Genomic DNA, 17,690 nt, shown 5'->3' on the forward strand with positions numbered 1-17,690 from the left:
TCGCTTCATGATAGTCACAACGGCTCTGTACCCGTAGTACAAGATTTTACGTCTCACCAAACCAAACCAAATTCGAGAGTCGAAATACTTCCGCGTTACAGTAAAATGGACCTAAACAGCCTTGAATTGAAGTCAAATATTCAATGCCACTGATTTTAATTTCGCAATGTTTCCGCTTGGAGCGCTGGCTGTAGAAGAGTAGACAAACTTGAGCTTTAAAACAAGGTACTTAAGATCCAGTTTACTGTAACGCGGAAGTATTTCGACTCTCGAATTTGGTTTGGTTTGGTGAGACGTAAAATCTTGTACTACGGGTACTGAACATTACAGAAAGCCATTAGCCAAGGGGTCACGCGTCTCTGTCTCTGGTCTCAGGTCGCGGCGCGAATAGTTTTAAGGGATAATGTAGGTAGTATGACTCACTTGTCCCGCAGTATCTCGAACCAATCGTCGACGACGTTGGCCGGCGGGAAGGTGCCGTCGTCGTAGGCCAGGTCGCGCACCTCGATGCCCTCGGCCTTGAGCGGCGCCGTGTCGTAGCTCGGCTCGCACACGCGCACCACCGTGCACACGTTGTGCTTGCGCAGCTCCTGAAAACGATCACCACCTTATTTAAATACCAGTTGGGAATTGAACTATACCACAGTTCACGACAGTTAGGAAACTTGTACCAAAACGTCGAGGCTTGGACGTCACTGGCAGGCGTCAAACATTTGAAGATGAGTAGCATATGAATCGTTTATTTATATTCTTTGATTTCACGTCAGCCATAGCCTAATATTTGACACATCGTCAATTCAGGATCAAACCGAGAGTTCCCTCGCCTTGTTCACTCTGAATATACTACTAAAGAAGCAGAAAAAGCAATGAATTGCACCGGAGGAGGCGAAAAACATCTCAGCCAAGAAGCGTTCCTGGCTGCAATCAGTATTGGACGGGAATTAAATGGCGGCGATCATAATAGATCGGCAACAAACAATGTGACGCAGCGTATGGGTTCGAAACTAGTCGGGCTAACGTCGACTACACACGTGAGTAAAGCCGGGACAGATATTATTGATGATGCAGCGTCTGCAAAAGCCCTGCCACACTCTCTGCACAGCCGCCAACGTCAAGAAGTCTTAAGCAATACACAAATTTTTGTATACCTAAGGACTTGTGGAAGCGGCAATCTCGAGGGCTGACAAACAAAAAATATAAACTGAATAGCAGGGGCGGTACTAGAAGAACAGGGTCCAATTGGAAATTTCTTTCGGAAAGTGTGAATTATTCAATAAATACATTTACAATTGTTGCTCGTAAATTGTTAACACGCCGGACTTAGCGTCGCGTCGTCGTCTGGCACTGTTGAGACCGTGCTGAGAATTTAAGGGCGCTGCATACGTAACGGGGTTTTTTCTCGTGCCGGACGGAACGGGACGATTTCTTGACATCGTTGCAAATAAAAATATACGGGACGATTCATTCCGTCCCGTCCGTTTGCTAGCTATCCAATTATAGTAGTTCAAGAAATGCCCCCGTTCCGTACGACATGAGAAAAAACACGTTACGCATGCTGTGACCTAGACGGAACGTTTTGTCCGACCTTTTCGCCCACTTCAAAATGGCAATGTCACGGTCAATTTGTTTCTAAGCAATTCACTGCAAATACTATCACTACTTAATATTATTAAAAATGCGATAGTTTGTTTGTCTTTCAATCACGCCACAAAGGATATGGATATAGTCAAAGATCTGGGGAGTGATAGGTATAAGTTACTTTTTATCCCGGGAAAACAAATGGTTTCTGCGGGTTGGTATGCCATTTTTCACACATTCGTAGTGGCTATCACTTGAAGCCCAATGTAAGTCATGACACTCCGTCCTTTTCATATCCTTATCCAGCCCGTCGCAAACCCAGTATACCATTTTATATACATAGTTACCTACATACAATTTTATATCATGGACTTCCGCAAAGTTACGCCTGCTTCTATGCAACCATTTTATGGTTATTAGATGAGTTATTCCTATGCAACTCTCAGTTGTTTCCGGATATCAAACATTTGTCTTATTAATGTCAGGTTCAAAATTGTACCATGCTGCAATCAATTTACATTCAAAATAGATACATTTCGTGCTTGGCACACGTTAACATTTGTGTTTCTACTTGGTTTCTACACGCAGGCTTTCAAAATTCTATCGTATTTTGTTTCAAGCTTGGAATTTTGTTTTGTATCGCAAATGTTAATCTTCTTTTGTAATTCTCAAAATTAATTGCAATAAATTGGACAAACGCTCGGATACGACTTTCTTCTATTTTTATTAGACACCAATTTATAGATCACGCTAGGTCATGGTTTAATAGATTACATGTTAATAAATGTTATCTCTCTATTCAACGTTTTAATCAAGGTCATAATCATATTTTATAGATTATTTTGTCTTTTGTATGTAAATTCACCAATATTTTATAATCTGATTAAGTACCTAAGTATAAACTGATATAAATGTAATAAGAATTGTAGGTAAATAAAATTCTAGTCAACAAGGGAATCATTACAGTGACGATTTTGCCTTTTCGTCGTTAAAAGATTCAACAACGTAAGAAACAGTAATCTGAATCTCAAAAAGTAAATGTACAAAAGGAAAGATCGTCGAAAGAAGGACTAACATCAAATCACTCGGCAAATCCCTTTGAATACAAAGCTATAAGATACTGAGACGTCTTTCTAGTTTCTATAAGGCCTTTTACCGGTGGCGACGTCGATAAAGCATGTACTTAAGTCTTTGTGAAACAGACAATAGTACCGCTTTCTTCCCAATCGATAGGAATTGGACGAAGTAAGAGAAATTATAGAAAGCCCTTATATTCTTTTATTCAAGTCCTAGATAGCAAAAATATGGAAAATGATATCACATGTGTAGTTTCAATTCAATTTCAGAACGTTTGTGTGGCGTGTCCGTGTCAGACAAAGGCCCCATAAAAATTACGATGAGTAAAAATTACACATTCTGCAATAATTTCAACTCTCTGCATTTACTAGATTTTACGATGGTTTATGAGATACAGCTCGTCGACAAACAAACGGACGGACGGAGGGACCGAGGAGGCTTAGTAATAGGGTCCCATTGGCACCCTTGGGTTACGAAACCCTAAAAAGAGATCGTTTGGTCATATTGTCAGAGATGTGGCGAAGACGGATTCTGGAGTATTGATAAATGCTGAAGCGACGAAGCGAAACCACAGAGGCGGAACACTTCGTAGCTATAGTACGCGATAGGTCGGTATTAACATTTTTTGTGTTTTATTTAAGATATTGTAATGTAAGCAACAATTTCAAGCACATCAGAGCACTCCATACAGGTAGAAGGAAAGGACTGATTTTATTGGCAGTTGCAAGACCATTTCTTTGTAATATAAAATTTACATAAAGAATATTTCCTCGATTTTTGGATTGGATTGGTGTTAAAAAAACAGTATAAAAGAACCTATGATAATAATAGGTAAGTTGTCTTTGACTTAAGATGCTAGAATGGCAACCTCGCACTGGAAAGCGCAGCGTTGGAAGAGCACCACTAGGTGGATGGACGACATCAGGCGAGTCGCAGGGAGACGCTGGATTCAGGCGCCGCAAGACCGTGGCGTGTGGAAGTCCCTACAAGAGACCTTTGTCCAGCAGTGGAAGTTTATCGATTGTTGCTGATGGTGATGATGATGATGTCTCTGGCCATCAAATTTTCGTGCATGAAGATGTTATTTTGAACTTAACGTGACAAATATATGATCGTTTATGCAATAAATCAATTCAAATAAATATTTGTCTTCGTTCGCGACAAGGACGAGAATGACGGTCGACACAAATTCAAAGGATACATTATGTTGCAATAAGAAGCGAGCAAACAAAAGCATAAAACATTCAACGAGTCGACGCGCGACGGTTTGCCTCTTTTTTGATAAGGGAAATCGAGGGTCCCAATTTTCTTCAGGCTTAACTTTGTGAAAAGACACATTAAGGCTATCTCTATCCCGAAAACAGTTTATGGCCTCCTTCTTCTTCTTCTTCTTCGCTCTGGGCTGGTTTCCGCACTTAAACGTTTCCGTCTGTTGTGCGTGCATTGCCCCTCCCCGCTGAAGTCTTCACTCCAGCCATCCAAGCTCACTCCAGAAGCCGAGTAGACCGCCCAGGTTGCCGAGGGCTTCATGGAATGAGGTCGGGGAACCCAAATGGCGTTCGCGTTGTTCTGCTACGCCCGTGCACTCTAGGACCACGTGCGTCGGTGTTTCGTCGACCTCCATGCATGCCCTGCACAAAGGACTGTCGGTGACACCTATAACGAAAAGGTGTTTGTTTAGTGGGCTATGCCCTGTTATGAGTCCCACCACCTTTCTAAGTTTACCTCTGTCCAGGCGGAGTAGTTTGTTAGTTTGCCGTTTGTCTATGTTGGGGAAAGCCTCTTTGGCTTGCCTGCAGTCAGTTGTGTTCGCCCATAGTTGGGAATGCTCTTTTTGTGTTAGTTCATGCAACCAGGTTTTATACTCACTGAAGGGTATGGGAACAATAGGTTCTGGCCCGATCACCTTCAATGTCGTAGCCTTTCGTGCTAGTGCGTCGGCCGCCTCGTTTCCCTGGTCTCCATCATGTCCTTTGACCCACCTTAGGGTGATGTCGTTTGACATGGCGAGTGTTTCCAGAGTCTTGTGGCAGTCTTGTATAAGTTGTGAGGTCGTCGAGAATCTAGCCAAGGCTTTAAGAGCAGCTTGGCTATCAGAGTTAATGTTAATTTTAAAGTTTGTTACCTGTCGATTGGCCACGGCTATAGCCGCGGTCATAATGCCCACACACTCTGCTTGGAAGACAGAGTTGTCCTTACCGAGTGCGTGACTTATTCTCATGTTTAGTTCTTGGCAGTAGGCTCCAGCTCCTGTGCCCGTTTTCGTTTTGGATCCGTCGGTGTACACTTCTATTGTGTCTTGTGCTGGCTTCGGATCTAAGTTCTTCTCTGAGTTTATCTTGTAGTTTTTGTCTAGTATGTGTTGTTTTTCGGTTCTGTCGCATTTCCACTGCAAACGTGGTTCTTTGTTTATGCTTTGCCCTAGAATTTTAGTGTGCATTGTGTTTTGTTCTTTCCAATGCCCTGAGGTTTTCAGTCTCAGGGCTGCGAGTGTTGCTTCTTCTTTGATGTGTATGTGTAGGGGCGGAATGCCCAATATGACTTCTAACGCTGCTGTTGGTGTGGTACTCATGCAGCCGGTAATGGCGAGGCATGCTTGTCGTTGAAATTTCTGTAGTTCTTGCTGGGCGGTAGTAAGGAGAGTTCTTGGCCACCATACAAGTGCAGCATATGTTAGTGAACATCTTACTACCGATAGGTATAACCATTTCATTATCTTTGGTTTTAGCCCCCATTTTTTCCCTAGCATGCGTTTGCATTGGTTTAGTATTGCTAGTGATTTTTTGGTTTTATCTTCTGTATGCCTTTTCCAGCTGAGTTTGCTGTCCAGTTTATGGCCTCCATTGTATCCTCAAATAATATTTAATATTCGGGCGATTCAAGAATTTATAAGGCGAGTGATCTAAATAAAGTGGACTCCTCCATAGACCCAAGAACGCCCGTTAGTTATACCGAAAATTACGCGGGCACGCTACATCAGGTCTAGAAAACTCACGTATCTGCGTCGCTTCTTCAGCACCCGCCACTTCTATATAAACCACACCTTAAAGATGTGATAGTAATAAATATTGGAAACATACCTGTAAGTAGCCCTGGATGGTGAGATCCGAAGGCCTGTCGGTGATGAGGAAGCGCATGTTCTTATACTCGATGAGCGAGGGCGCCGGCCGGATGTCCTTCTGCTTCATGATGACCGTTTTACGATTCCCGCACTCAAACTCGAAACACCGCTCGCGAACCGGGTGGCAGATTGGTCTCACACGCGTCGGAAACTTGCAGCAATCCGTCAGAGTCAAAACAGACAAACTGTCACTCTATTTCCACACAACACACTCCAGTTTCGTGGCTTCTGTTTAAAAAGGGTCCAATTATATAATTAGAACCACCCGCATGGATATCGCTTTCAACCACTTGAGCACATTCGGAGACTAACGGACGATGATTACGAATCGGGAAGCGAAACTAATAAGAGATTATGCGATAAAACATAAGTCGGTTCCAGTTGCAACTTCGGCAAATGATATGCTCCAATTAACAGTGGGATCCGGTTTTAAGGTAACTGAAACAAAAAGAGAAAACAATATTATTATTAGGTACAGTGCGTTAAGGTTATTTGCGTACGGGATTACATCTCGGATTTGCGTCAATACACCAAAGGCAACTGAAGTGGATTTAAAAAGTTTTTAAAAATAGCGCACATATTGCGGACGGGCATGTTTAGGTCATGTGAGTGTAAGTCCAGTGGTATTCGCAAACTGCGGATCTGGTGCCAATAGCGCATCACTTATTAGCGCGATCACATCATATCGCTCTTGTCCATATGTCTACATAATGTGATAACACTTTTGTAAACACTACGCAACAGCACTCACGCCGTATGTGCTTTGATAGATACCTATTGATTGAGATCACACGGGCGTGCATTCCCTACGTGCTAACTGATTAGTATATCAGCGTTTTGACCTTGATGCCGAAAGAATAGCAAAATACCATTTCCTGCCCATATGGGAGCTCTATTTCACAATGTATTGTCATTTTTCACTTCTGTATATGTATAGTACGAGTACCTAAAATAAAGACCCATTAGTCTAACCCTTAAACGGGAAACACGTATGAGTAATGCTAATAAAACTTCAACGTAAACGGGTAAATGACACATTATAATGTGAATATAAACTTAAAACATAGCTCCAAAAAGATCTAAATTGCGAGTAGATATCAGCCAAAATATTTCTAAGAAATATCCAAGGATACCAGAAGATCAAAAGTCCCATTTCTTGGCGCAAGATTCTACTCTAGTGGCATAAAATCACAAGAGATAAGCAACATATTACCCTTTTTCTAGTGGCTGGGTGCATCAAGAATCAATTATCAGCATTATTTTTTTGTATAATCGATATATCCGTTGGCAGACGCCCACTAGGTGAACAGACAATGTCAAACGAGTCGTAGGGAGCCGCTGGAGTCACACGGCGGCGGCGTGACCGTACCGCGTGGAATTTCCTACAAGAGATCTATGTCCCACAGTGGTCGTTTATCGGTTGACGATAATAATGTTGTTGATATCGCTCGGTGTTCGGGGTGCGTACCGCGGCGAGCTCTTCTGGCAGCAAGGGTGTCCCTCCATAGACGCCTGCGAATTTATTTGTGTTGGAACTTGACCTGGTAGCTCCGTGTAATAAAATAAGTTGTACTTACAATGGGTGGGTGTATATCGCTCGGTGCTCGGGGTGCGTGTCGTGCCGCGCTCCCGGCAGCATGGGTGTCGCCTCCACAGACGCCCGCGAATTTATTTGTGTTGGGCCTGGCAGTACTCCGCGCTGTCCAAGCGGAACTCCATCAATGTCGCCACAGAACAGTTTCCCAGCTGCAACAATACACAATCGAATTATACTCTCGTACCTACTGGAGTAACTATATGACGCGTTGTTTACGTTTTGCCGCTAATTATGCTCTTCAGAGCTCCCACTATTAATAGCGACCGACTATTGCTAAAATGAGGACAAATTTCTCGTTTATTTGTCTGGTACCTAGGTTCTGCTAATGAACGGTTCCGTTCTTAAATGTTTATTCGGTGAGATTATTCCTTCACAGTGTATCATTTATCGCTGTGATAAGAGCGTGATGATGACGCACACTGCCAACCCAGTTGCATGTAATAACAAATTCGTATGGCGTCATTTTTTGCTCAATTGAACTTACAAATTACTGACGGAAGAATATTCAGACATCTCGATGTGATGACGCGGCATTTGTGACGCATAATAAAAGCAATATCTAATAGTTTTATTAAAATAGGACTTTGATACAAAAAAAATTGTGTTGTTCTGGGTCGCTGCGCTGCGCACAAAATTTATTAAGACATCGCAACTAATTTTTGGCTGACAAACAGAAATGAGAAGTAGTGACACGTCGTATAGCAATAAAATATTATGTTTACATGATATTTCAGTATATTGAATGCGTAAAATCAAGCAAACGCAGCGGTTTGCTTGGTGCTGCTGCGGCCGCCGCCGCGCCGCCCGCTGTGAATATTCGCCAAGTAGTTCCAATACGATTGCCCAAATATTTAAAAAGTGTTTTGTTTTCTTGAAGATTTCATTCAAAGAAAGACGCAACCAGACTTGGAGTTAAGCCAAACAGAATACACACACAACCCACGTAACTACTTATTTGTATATTTTATACCGGGAATTTGGACAGCTCTATAATATATCTTCACACTTAAGAGATGAGATAATAATAATCAACAGTGTAACAAAGCTATAATTATCGTTATAATCCTTTAATTAGATTGTAAATAAAATATCTAGTGATTATAGTGCGTTAGCTCATTAGAAGAGCAATAAATTCTAAAAATTAGTATGCAACTTGTCTTCAAATGAACTCAAATTCAATAACATAAATACACAAACTACAAACAGTGGTAGCGTAGTAATAGCGTGCACAGCACAGGGATTTGGAACAGGGGTAGACATAAAGTACCACTACCAGGCATGCACAAAGTAGGTCAGTCATTCTTCAATACGGGTAACAACATATTTTATGGTACGCAATGCTTTTTATGCATGTGTAGAGGACACACCATTGGGTGGGTGGCAAGTGGCAACATACTCGTAATATGACTAAGAACTACTTAGATGTAACTGCTTTTACCTTGGAAAGGTTGAAACTGTAAAAAACAAGAATTGGCGTAAACCAAATTGCCCTCATCATACCTAATGTGGCGAATGGTTGGACAACTTCAGAAAGATTATAGAGAACTATCGAGATCAACGTTTACATGCGAATTCGTGTTTTTAAAATACTTTGAACCAAACCATTCAGAATTTGAACGAAAGCCACTAGACATTATTGTATGAATAACGATTTACGTACAGTTTAGGTACGGAACCCTCAGTGCGCGAGACTCACTCGCATTTAGCCGGGTTTTTTGATTTGAAGATGAAGAAACACGTATACCTACTTCACTGATGGTTCAGGTAACAGGAATAGTAAAAAATATACTCAGAACTGTCTCAGATAATTTAATATATCATGTAGCAAATGGGGGGTGGAAGATTGTCCAAATCCGAGCAGACGCGACGGTCGATAAACTCCAGACCACCTTCTACACCCCTATGAAACAATGCAAACGATTTAGACTAATGGTTTTTAACGTCTGCCCTTCGAGACAGTCTAGCCGCCCTGAAAATCAAGTGCATCAGAAACAACGCAATTAAATTTTGAAAAGGGTAGGTAACAAATAGAAAATGTTTCTGCCTTCTGATTTGTGAGTTAAAAGTTTGCCTTCAGTACGAGTATATCCGCACGTTTAGTCGCTAAAATTTTGTTTCTAATCAAATGAACAATCAATATTTACAATTCTCCACAAATCTTATTAAAAAAAATTCCCCATCAATTTACTTCATACCTATTTAAATAGAAAAACATTATGCAATCATGTCATGTAGGTATGTACCTACATAGGTTTTAATGATAGTTATTACTAAGCAAAAAACGTCACTGATACTATGACATACCTAGATAGTAGATACCTACCTATAGTAGGTATGCGACAGGTCAAATATGGCAATCGGGGTATGAGGCGGGGGGAGGGCCCCGCACACTCACACGTCACCCGCGCTCGCCCGCACAGGGTTAGCGCGGGGGCTGTGCGGGTGTGTGCAGCGTTCCCTCCCCGATTGCAATCTCGACCTGTCGCGGAATATAGGTAAAGTTACTTATAAGCATGGCGTACTTGAATGTGTAGGTACTACAGCAACTTCCTTTAAGTTCTAAGATCTAATAGCCTCGCTTAAGACACGCATGTTTATAGTCGAAAGGCAAACACGTGGCAAACAAGGCGATTACAAAGGACAATGCTAACCACAACAAGTGCGCAGTGTTTACACGACATCTTGCTTCATCTACACGTACGTTACGTTGTTTGATGGTGTCACTTGGTATCATTGTATCTACCTACTTCGTGCACGTAGGTCCGGTCGTAGGCACAATCCGGTATTTGACAACTAGTCAAATCAGTATCTTTTTATCAAACGTTAAAACACGCGCTTTATAAGTCCCGCAAATTGCTATTGCGCTGGAACCATGTCTCATGAACATCGAAATGACGTCATGTTGACGTCAGCCGAAATAAAAATATACCATCAGCTCGAAACTTCAGTCTAGTGCTTACGTCACCAGAATGGCGGCCACGGGCATTAGCAATTTGCGGGACTTATATATGTGAGTTTCTATGAAATACTGACATGTGAAGTCACAATGAGTTGACGTACTTTTTAGGGTTCTGTCTGTCTATCTGTCCGTCTGTCTGTCTGTCTGTCTGTCTGTCTGTCTGTCTGTCTGTCTGTCTGTCTGTCTGTCTGTCTGTCTGTCTGTCTGTCTGTCTGTCTGTCTGTCTGTCTGTCTGTCTGTCTGTCTGTCTGTCTGTCCGTCTGTCTGTCAAGAAACCTACAGGGTACTTCCCGTTGACCTAGAATCATGAAATTTGGCAGGTGGGTAGATCTTATAGCTGACATTTGGGGAAAAATCTAAAAACCGTAAATTTAGGGTCAGATGATTCAAAAAAAATTAAATTATGGTCATCAACTAATAATTAGTATTTTCAACTTTCGAAGTGAGATAACTATATCAAGTGGGGTTTCATATGAAAGATCTTCACTTGTACATTCTAAAACAGATTTTTATTTATTTTTATGCATCATAGTTTTTGAATTATCGTGCAAAATGTCGAAAAAATACGACTGTAGTACGGATTATTTATTTTTTGACATTGGCAAATACCGTATTTCACAAATCCGAACGTATGTAGATTTCTACTCATTGACCTGAACCAGGGAAACTAGATTGAGGGAACTTTTCGTTTGATCCTGAATCGATGATATGTCAAATATTAGGCTATGGTGGCGTGAAATCAAAGAAAAATAGCCCTACCTTAGGACTACCTATCGTCAAATGAACTAACATTTGACGCCTGCCAGTGACGTTGAAGCCTCGACGTTTTGTTAGAAGTTCCCCAACGGTCGTGAACTGTGGTCTGAACCTGAACCATGAACTACACTGCCATTTCACAGAAGATTACTTTAAATGAGAGAAATCTTTTCACAAACCTATAGTACGCGACAAGTTGAGATGGCAATACGGGATAGCGCGGGTGACGTGCGGGTGTGCGGGGCGTCCCCACCCCGATTGCCATCTCGACCTGTCGCGTACTATAAATTGAGGATACCTAAACGAAGTCATTTAAGTAACTAGACTGAATCTATAGAGCCCTTTAAAATAACTTCAGATGCCAAGTAATTAATTCCATCAAAACAAATTCATATTTGTGGAATGAATATTATAACCTGTTTAGGTAATTATGAAAGCAATAAATATACGTCATTCGGCCACCATTATATCAACTTAGTGACGCACTAACAAGTCTTCTCAGATATTATGTACCTACCTAGAGTAAAAAAAGTCAAAGCGCCATCTAAATGGTACCTGAGATTCCATATAGAGCAACAAGTGTATAATGCTAGGTGGCATTAGTTCCGAAAATTGCTATTGCGCTGGAACCATGTGTCACTAACATCAAAATGACGTCATTTTGACGTCAGCCGAAATAAAAATATACCATCAGCTCGAAACTTCAGTCTAGCGCTTATGTCACTAAAATGACGGCCACGCGCATTAGCAATTTGCGCGACTTATATACCTTCTATCTTGGACGACAACTGCCGGACAACATAATGCTTAGTTATACAAATGTAAAGAAGTAGCACAAGTTTTGACAAAACAGTCAGCCTGGAAAAACAATTCAACGACTAGCGACCCGCTCCGGCTTCGTGCGGGTAGCTTACTACAATTTTTTTTAATAGGTATAGCCTATGTTACTCAGGAATATTGTAGCTTTCTACTGGTGAAAGAAAATCGAAATCGGTCCAGAGATTACCCTCTACAAACAAACTTACAAACTTTACCACTTTATAATATTAGTATAGAAGTATAGATGATTTTGGAGTGAGAAGCTGTTTAGAGACTTGAATCTTGGGACATGGAAAAATCTCATTTTTGAACACAATAAAAATGATGGGTAAAAGGAACCTTTATTTTATCTAATTTTCAGAGACAGGCTAGAAGAGATGATTTTTTTATTTTATCTGGTTTTCAGAGACAGGCTAGAAGAGATGATTTTTTTATTTTATCTGGTTTTCAGAGGCAGGCTAGAAGAGATGATTTTTTTGTACTAACACAAAACATTGATACACATTATAAGTACATCACCGGTAAGAACGTGACGGTAGCGGAAACATTAGATCGAGGTCATTCGACCACAACTACTGCGTTATGCACTTTACTCTACTTCGGTTTTATTGGCTGTAATTCTAGGAAATCGAGCCAGCCTTGATTCGTTGCAATCGTTTACAATGCCTATTTCGATTAATGAAAATTGGCAATTTCGTTTATCACTCTAAGGCGCCATCTCCACGGACGAGAGAATCCCAGCGATAGTCTCGCCGTGTCACAAAATTCGATACAAACTACATATTATAATATCCTATCGGGCCTATCTCAGGGCGATACTATCGCGGCGATAGTTTCTATCGAATTTTGTCAGATGGCGTCTGGCGAGACTATCGCCGCGACTCTCTCGTTCGTGGAGATGGCACCTAAAACTCTAAAAACCGGCAAAATATTTTTCAATAGCCACATTACACTGCAACTGAAATGTTTTTCAAAAAAAAACCAACGGTTGTCTTTAATCAAATTAAAACATGAAGAAAGACAAAATAATCTATTATTTATTTAACTAATTTACTAAAATTATTTTCAAACTTATCAGCTAAGTTTAATTTTTTCCCATTAGTCATGACTTTGTTTTAAAGTAACTGAGCACAATATATTTACAAAACAATAGATTTTAGATCGTGGCTTATCGGGAAAGAGTTGAACAGTTCAAAAATAGGTACCAAGTCATTGAATCATTATAAACTATACTACTAACCTAAGTCTTCATTTAATTCTCCTATGACTAAGCTAAGTCACGTAGAGCCACCCAAGGCGACAGATAAGAATATACGCTATCAACGACATTGTAATCTATATAAACTATTATGTCACGGTGACCGTGCAGATGACACCATGTTTGCACTAAATGATAATCATGTTGCTTATGGGGACATGAAAGGAGCCTCCCTGCGTGGTGCTTAGTTTTATACCGATCACAAGCACCCGGGCGTCCCTGGAGGCAGCTAATACATGAACAAAAACAGTAGGCTGACTAATCTTTTCACCACAACGACTGCTACCTTTAAGACCGAGCTATCGCGGTTGCGGCTTTTTAGGCTGCCCATGTTTGAGGTGACCGTCCGTCGGTCGCGTCGACTCGAGAAGTCTTATGTTGCTAATGGACTCCTCATATCGTCAAAATTTAAACCTGGCACTTTATTTATTTAATTATATATTAGCATTAAATTAGAAAAGACCATAACTATTGTACGTGATGATCATTTAAAACTAAACGATAATATTCCTGATTAGCTTATGCCCGCGACTTCGTGCGCGTGGACTACACAAATTTCATACCCAGGTTTTACCCCTTTAGGGATTGAATTTTCAAAAATCCTTTTTTTAGCGGATATCTAAGACATAATAGCTATCTGCATGCCCAATTCCGTCCAGTAGTTTGAGCTGTGCGTTGATAGATCAGTCAGTCAAGTCAGTCAGCCAGCTTTTTCCTTTAAAATAATATATAGATGAGTATTCTATTATGAGTAAATTACAGTGCCGTAAGACGGGTTTTTTTAATTCATTATAGGTAAACGCTTGACCACAATCACACCTGAAATTTGTTCATCCGAAGTGAATAATTTTTATAATAACAAAATCATTAATCAAAATATTATATAGAAGTTTCATCAATGTGGCATCGAAAATGACACCAATAATGAATCGGAAAACTCTATCTAAAGCAATTTTTTCATACTAGATTTAAATCAAATGAACTCAGATTCAATGATGGTCGTCATGGTCGTAGGGTAGGTCAAATGCTATCAAGTGTCTTCCAATATCCTCAGGCGAAAGTGGACCATTTTTGAGTAAATTATCATTCAAGAGTAAGATTAGGTTAAAGAATAGCAAGTGGTTGCTGGTAATGCTGATAAATAATCTTGTTTTGCACATTTATAAAAGTTTAATATAATTACTGAGACAACCTCTTAATTTTATCGTGAAAACAGGATACATTAATAATTTCTTCTTATCATTAAATGTATCGCTTGTCCATGAAAGTCAACAATCAACATCTAGAATATGTAGAGGTTAGGAATGGGACGTAGTTAATTACTGTTAAATTACAATTATACATAACGTCATCGCTTAATTATAATTGAAGTAGGTAAATACTTTATAAAAATTCTTGGAATTAGTTATTATACCAACAAATATTAATTTTATTATGATTGATTTAATAAATAGCAAACCAATATAGGTAATGCACAATTTCAAAAAAAATGAGTTTTCCAACTTTTCCATGAAAATGTTCAAAGTTATTTAACTACAATATAGACTAAATTTTCGAAATGCAATTTTCTAATATATAAATCTGCTTCAAACAGTACATAATGAAATTCCAAGTCTACCTTATACCTAGACTAAAACCTAGGTGCGTTCCAAGCCAGACACACCCAATATCCACAAGTGGGCGGATTACATTAATAAAACTAAGTGCACAAGCATTAATTTACCTTCAGCGTGTTTATCCAAACCATCGGCAAAATTATTGTGCTCTACGAAGCGTTTCAATATAGATATAATAGCTTTGTCATAAGCATAACATTTGTTTGAATTTTTTACAATGATGATAAAAATAATTTAATACGCTTCTGAGGCACAACAAATTATGCCGAGTGTCGACGTCAATGGCTTTAGTCACGTCAGTCCACTTTCTAGACAGAATGTATAAGGTGAAATTTATGGCATTACAAAATCTGATGAACACAGCAATGATCCTGATATACAAACGAATAAATGGATAGCAGACTATTTAACACTTGTACAAAATTCATGAAACCACCTGTTGAATGCTCAAGAACGTAGCGAAAAGTGAAACACTAAAGCAGGAATTTGCAAAAACACATTACCTGACCGCTCACTTTGACCATATCCAAACAACGTTGTTCGGATAGTGTATTTTACTCCCGGTATCCTACTTTCGTCACACGGCACTCAAAAATCTTCAATTTTAAAACGTGTCAGTAATACAGAGCACCGAGGTTAATGATGACACAAAAACGTCACTTACATTTATATTCCACGGAACAGAAAGTTACTGTTGTACAAAATCAAATGGTAATGGTTTAGTAAAAAAGTAAACTTATGACCGATGCACATGTAACAGAAGCTGTCGTGGTAGACAGAGGTGAGGTTTAGGCGTTCACATCGCAACGGATCAACACGGTCCGTGCCGCGTTCGAGCAGAGACTGGCGGGAACGGAGCGCCCCGTACTCATCGGCCGCGGCAGGTACGTCACTCGCAGCAGCGGCTTTAGCAACGTGCTGGCGTCATCGTAGCCAACACATGCGTCCTACGCCGTGTCTACAACGCACACACCCAGACAATTTATCGCTTCAATTTCAGACTTTTCACGGTGGTTACCATACGAAGCTCCACGAGTTCCCATTACCAATATTTTATGGCAGATGCAAGACTAAACACATCTCCGATGTAGACGTTCAATATTATTGTAATAAGATGATCAGATCGACTGAAGGAAAGATTTGACACTTCAAAAACATCAAGGCTAAGACACTTGAGTGTTTAATGATTTAGATGATAGTAGAACAATGCACAGGAATCCATTAACAGTCGACTAAAGTAGTCCAACTCTACTAATAGGAAATAATCCCGGTTAACTCCCACGCCCGTAGCAACCAACAGTTGTTCTGTTTATTGATACAGACATACAAAGTGAAGAAATTGAAATCAAACCCAGTAGAGTTCTTGAACAAAGTATCTCAATTAAAAGGCTATTGGTGCAGCGCCTATATTAAAATTAGGGGAAATATTGCTTTGGCAAGCTATAAAGTGCTTCAAAACTCACAAAAGTAATTGCAAGTCAATAAAGGTCAAGTTCAAATAGTAAAATGAAATGGCGTTGTTCAATAAATATCTCGTCAGACATCTTTTAATCTTGTGCTACCCACGTTCATGTCTGGATGTCACGCTTAGTTGCACTGCAATCACTAGGAAAAGCAGTAAACATGCCCCACCCACCTTGATTCGTTCGGATACAATTTTATATCTACCCAAGTTATGTTACATGGTATAATTTTCCAGGCTATTTATAAAGAATACTAGTTTTATATGAATTATTTTGTTATTGTATGCTGAAGTAAACCATACACTAATGATTGCGTTTCATTTAATTACGAGTTTATTTGTATCTAGCCAGCTAATGTATAATTAAAATAATAATTACGTTTTTAACGACTGTTTCTAGATTCAATCGAAATATCTGTGGTGACTCATGTATTCCTGTCATTAGAATACGAATTGCGCAATAAAACAATTAAAATATCGCATATATTTGTAGTTGTATAAAATATTTTCAATTGAATGCTAATATTGTTTTAGATCAATCACCAATCACCAATCACCATGGCCACGTCTGAAGGGCATATCTGCCGTCCAGTATGAATATTTTAGCACATTTATGTTATTCGAACGCGGACGTTGGCCCCTCTTTGACACAACATAAAGGCCATACCATTCCTGAAATTATAACAAGCATAAAAGCACAACATGATCACCGAGATATTCCAGCTCAGACATTTTAGAAAAGTGACATTGGCGTCCATTAATTGGTCAAAAGAAAGAAAAGTAGCCTTTTTTTAATGATCTCCTCTGCTCTGTGGCTTTTGCATTTCACGTGACACTGACGAAGTGCATTGTGCTGGCGTGACACTACTAAAAGCCATAAATCAAAATAAGAAAAAAGGTAAAACTTTTGAATTATTAAAAATTACCAAAAACAAGTCTTAAAAAGGAAATGTCACAAGAAAATGTTCTAGAAGCCCGACAGAACTTTTATAGAACCATGGCACAATCGAGAACTTTATGTATTTAATCTGCAAGTGAAGTTTCTCATTTCCATCGCCCACGTGATCCGAACACGTGGAACCTCCAACGTGCGCTCCTTGCACAAACAATTCGCTGGCTATTGTTTTTCCGCCCTCGAAACTCCCACGGCAAACGTGCTTTTACAGCCAATTCCAAATAGCGAACCGACTCAATCCACAACCAAAACTGTTCCAACGTTCTGTGAATATGTCTCGACATTTGCGTTGCTATCTAAAAATAAACTTGGCAGAGGCAAACTAAACGCAATTCTGTAGGAAATATGGTGTGAAAATACGTGATGTTAGCTGCGCTTTTCTCTATTTCATCGTTTTTCACAGGAGTACTACAGACTACAAATAGTTACTACGCCGTATTAGTATTAGTTTTAACTTTCTATATACCTACCTATTTAAAAGGAGAAACTAAC

The 17,690-nt window shown here is 39.9% G+C and overlaps 2 protein-coding genes across 5 annotated transcripts in view; both read right to left on the reverse strand.

Moving 5' to 3' along the window:
- The window catches only part of PRL-1 (PRL-1 phosphatase), a 33,246-nt gene that overhangs the window by 2,330 nt on the left and 13,226 nt on the right, over window positions 1-17,690 (reverse strand). The window contains exons 1-4 of one of the 4 annotated variants that reach the window (XM_034980340.2): window positions 15,446-15,638; window positions 7,354-7,522; window positions 5,736-6,214; window positions 424-590 (exon numbers count right to left, since the gene is read on the reverse strand). In XM_034980340.2, the coding sequence (XP_034836231.1) occupies window positions 424-590; window positions 5,736-5,843 (275 nt within the window). In that variant the 5' untranslated portion in view covers window positions 5,844-6,214; window positions 7,354-7,522; window positions 15,446-15,638. The other 3 variants (XM_034980353.1, XM_034980347.2, XM_069505711.1) reach the window with 3 other exon arrangements.
- Window positions 4,035-5,478, reverse strand: LOC138403749 (uncharacterized). The gene has a single exon (XM_069505528.1). It carries the CDS (start codon window positions 5,402-5,404, stop codon window positions 4,121-4,123), a length of 1,284 nt encoding a protein of 427 aa, XP_069361629.1. The 5' UTR covers window positions 5,405-5,478; the 3' UTR covers window positions 4,035-4,120.

Source organism: Maniola hyperantus, chromosome 2 (assembly GCF_902806685.2).
Source record: "Maniola hyperantus chromosome 2, iAphHyp1.2, whole genome shotgun sequence".
Lineage (NCBI taxonomy): Eukaryota > Metazoa > Arthropoda > Insecta > Lepidoptera > Nymphalidae > Maniola > Maniola hyperantus.

What these genes read in the sequence shown, in the direction of transcription:
- LOC138403749 (XM_069505528.1), bottom strand. Translation starts at nt 5,404, where the DNA reads ATGCTAGGGAAAAAATGGGGGCTAAAACCAAAGATAATGAAATGGTTA.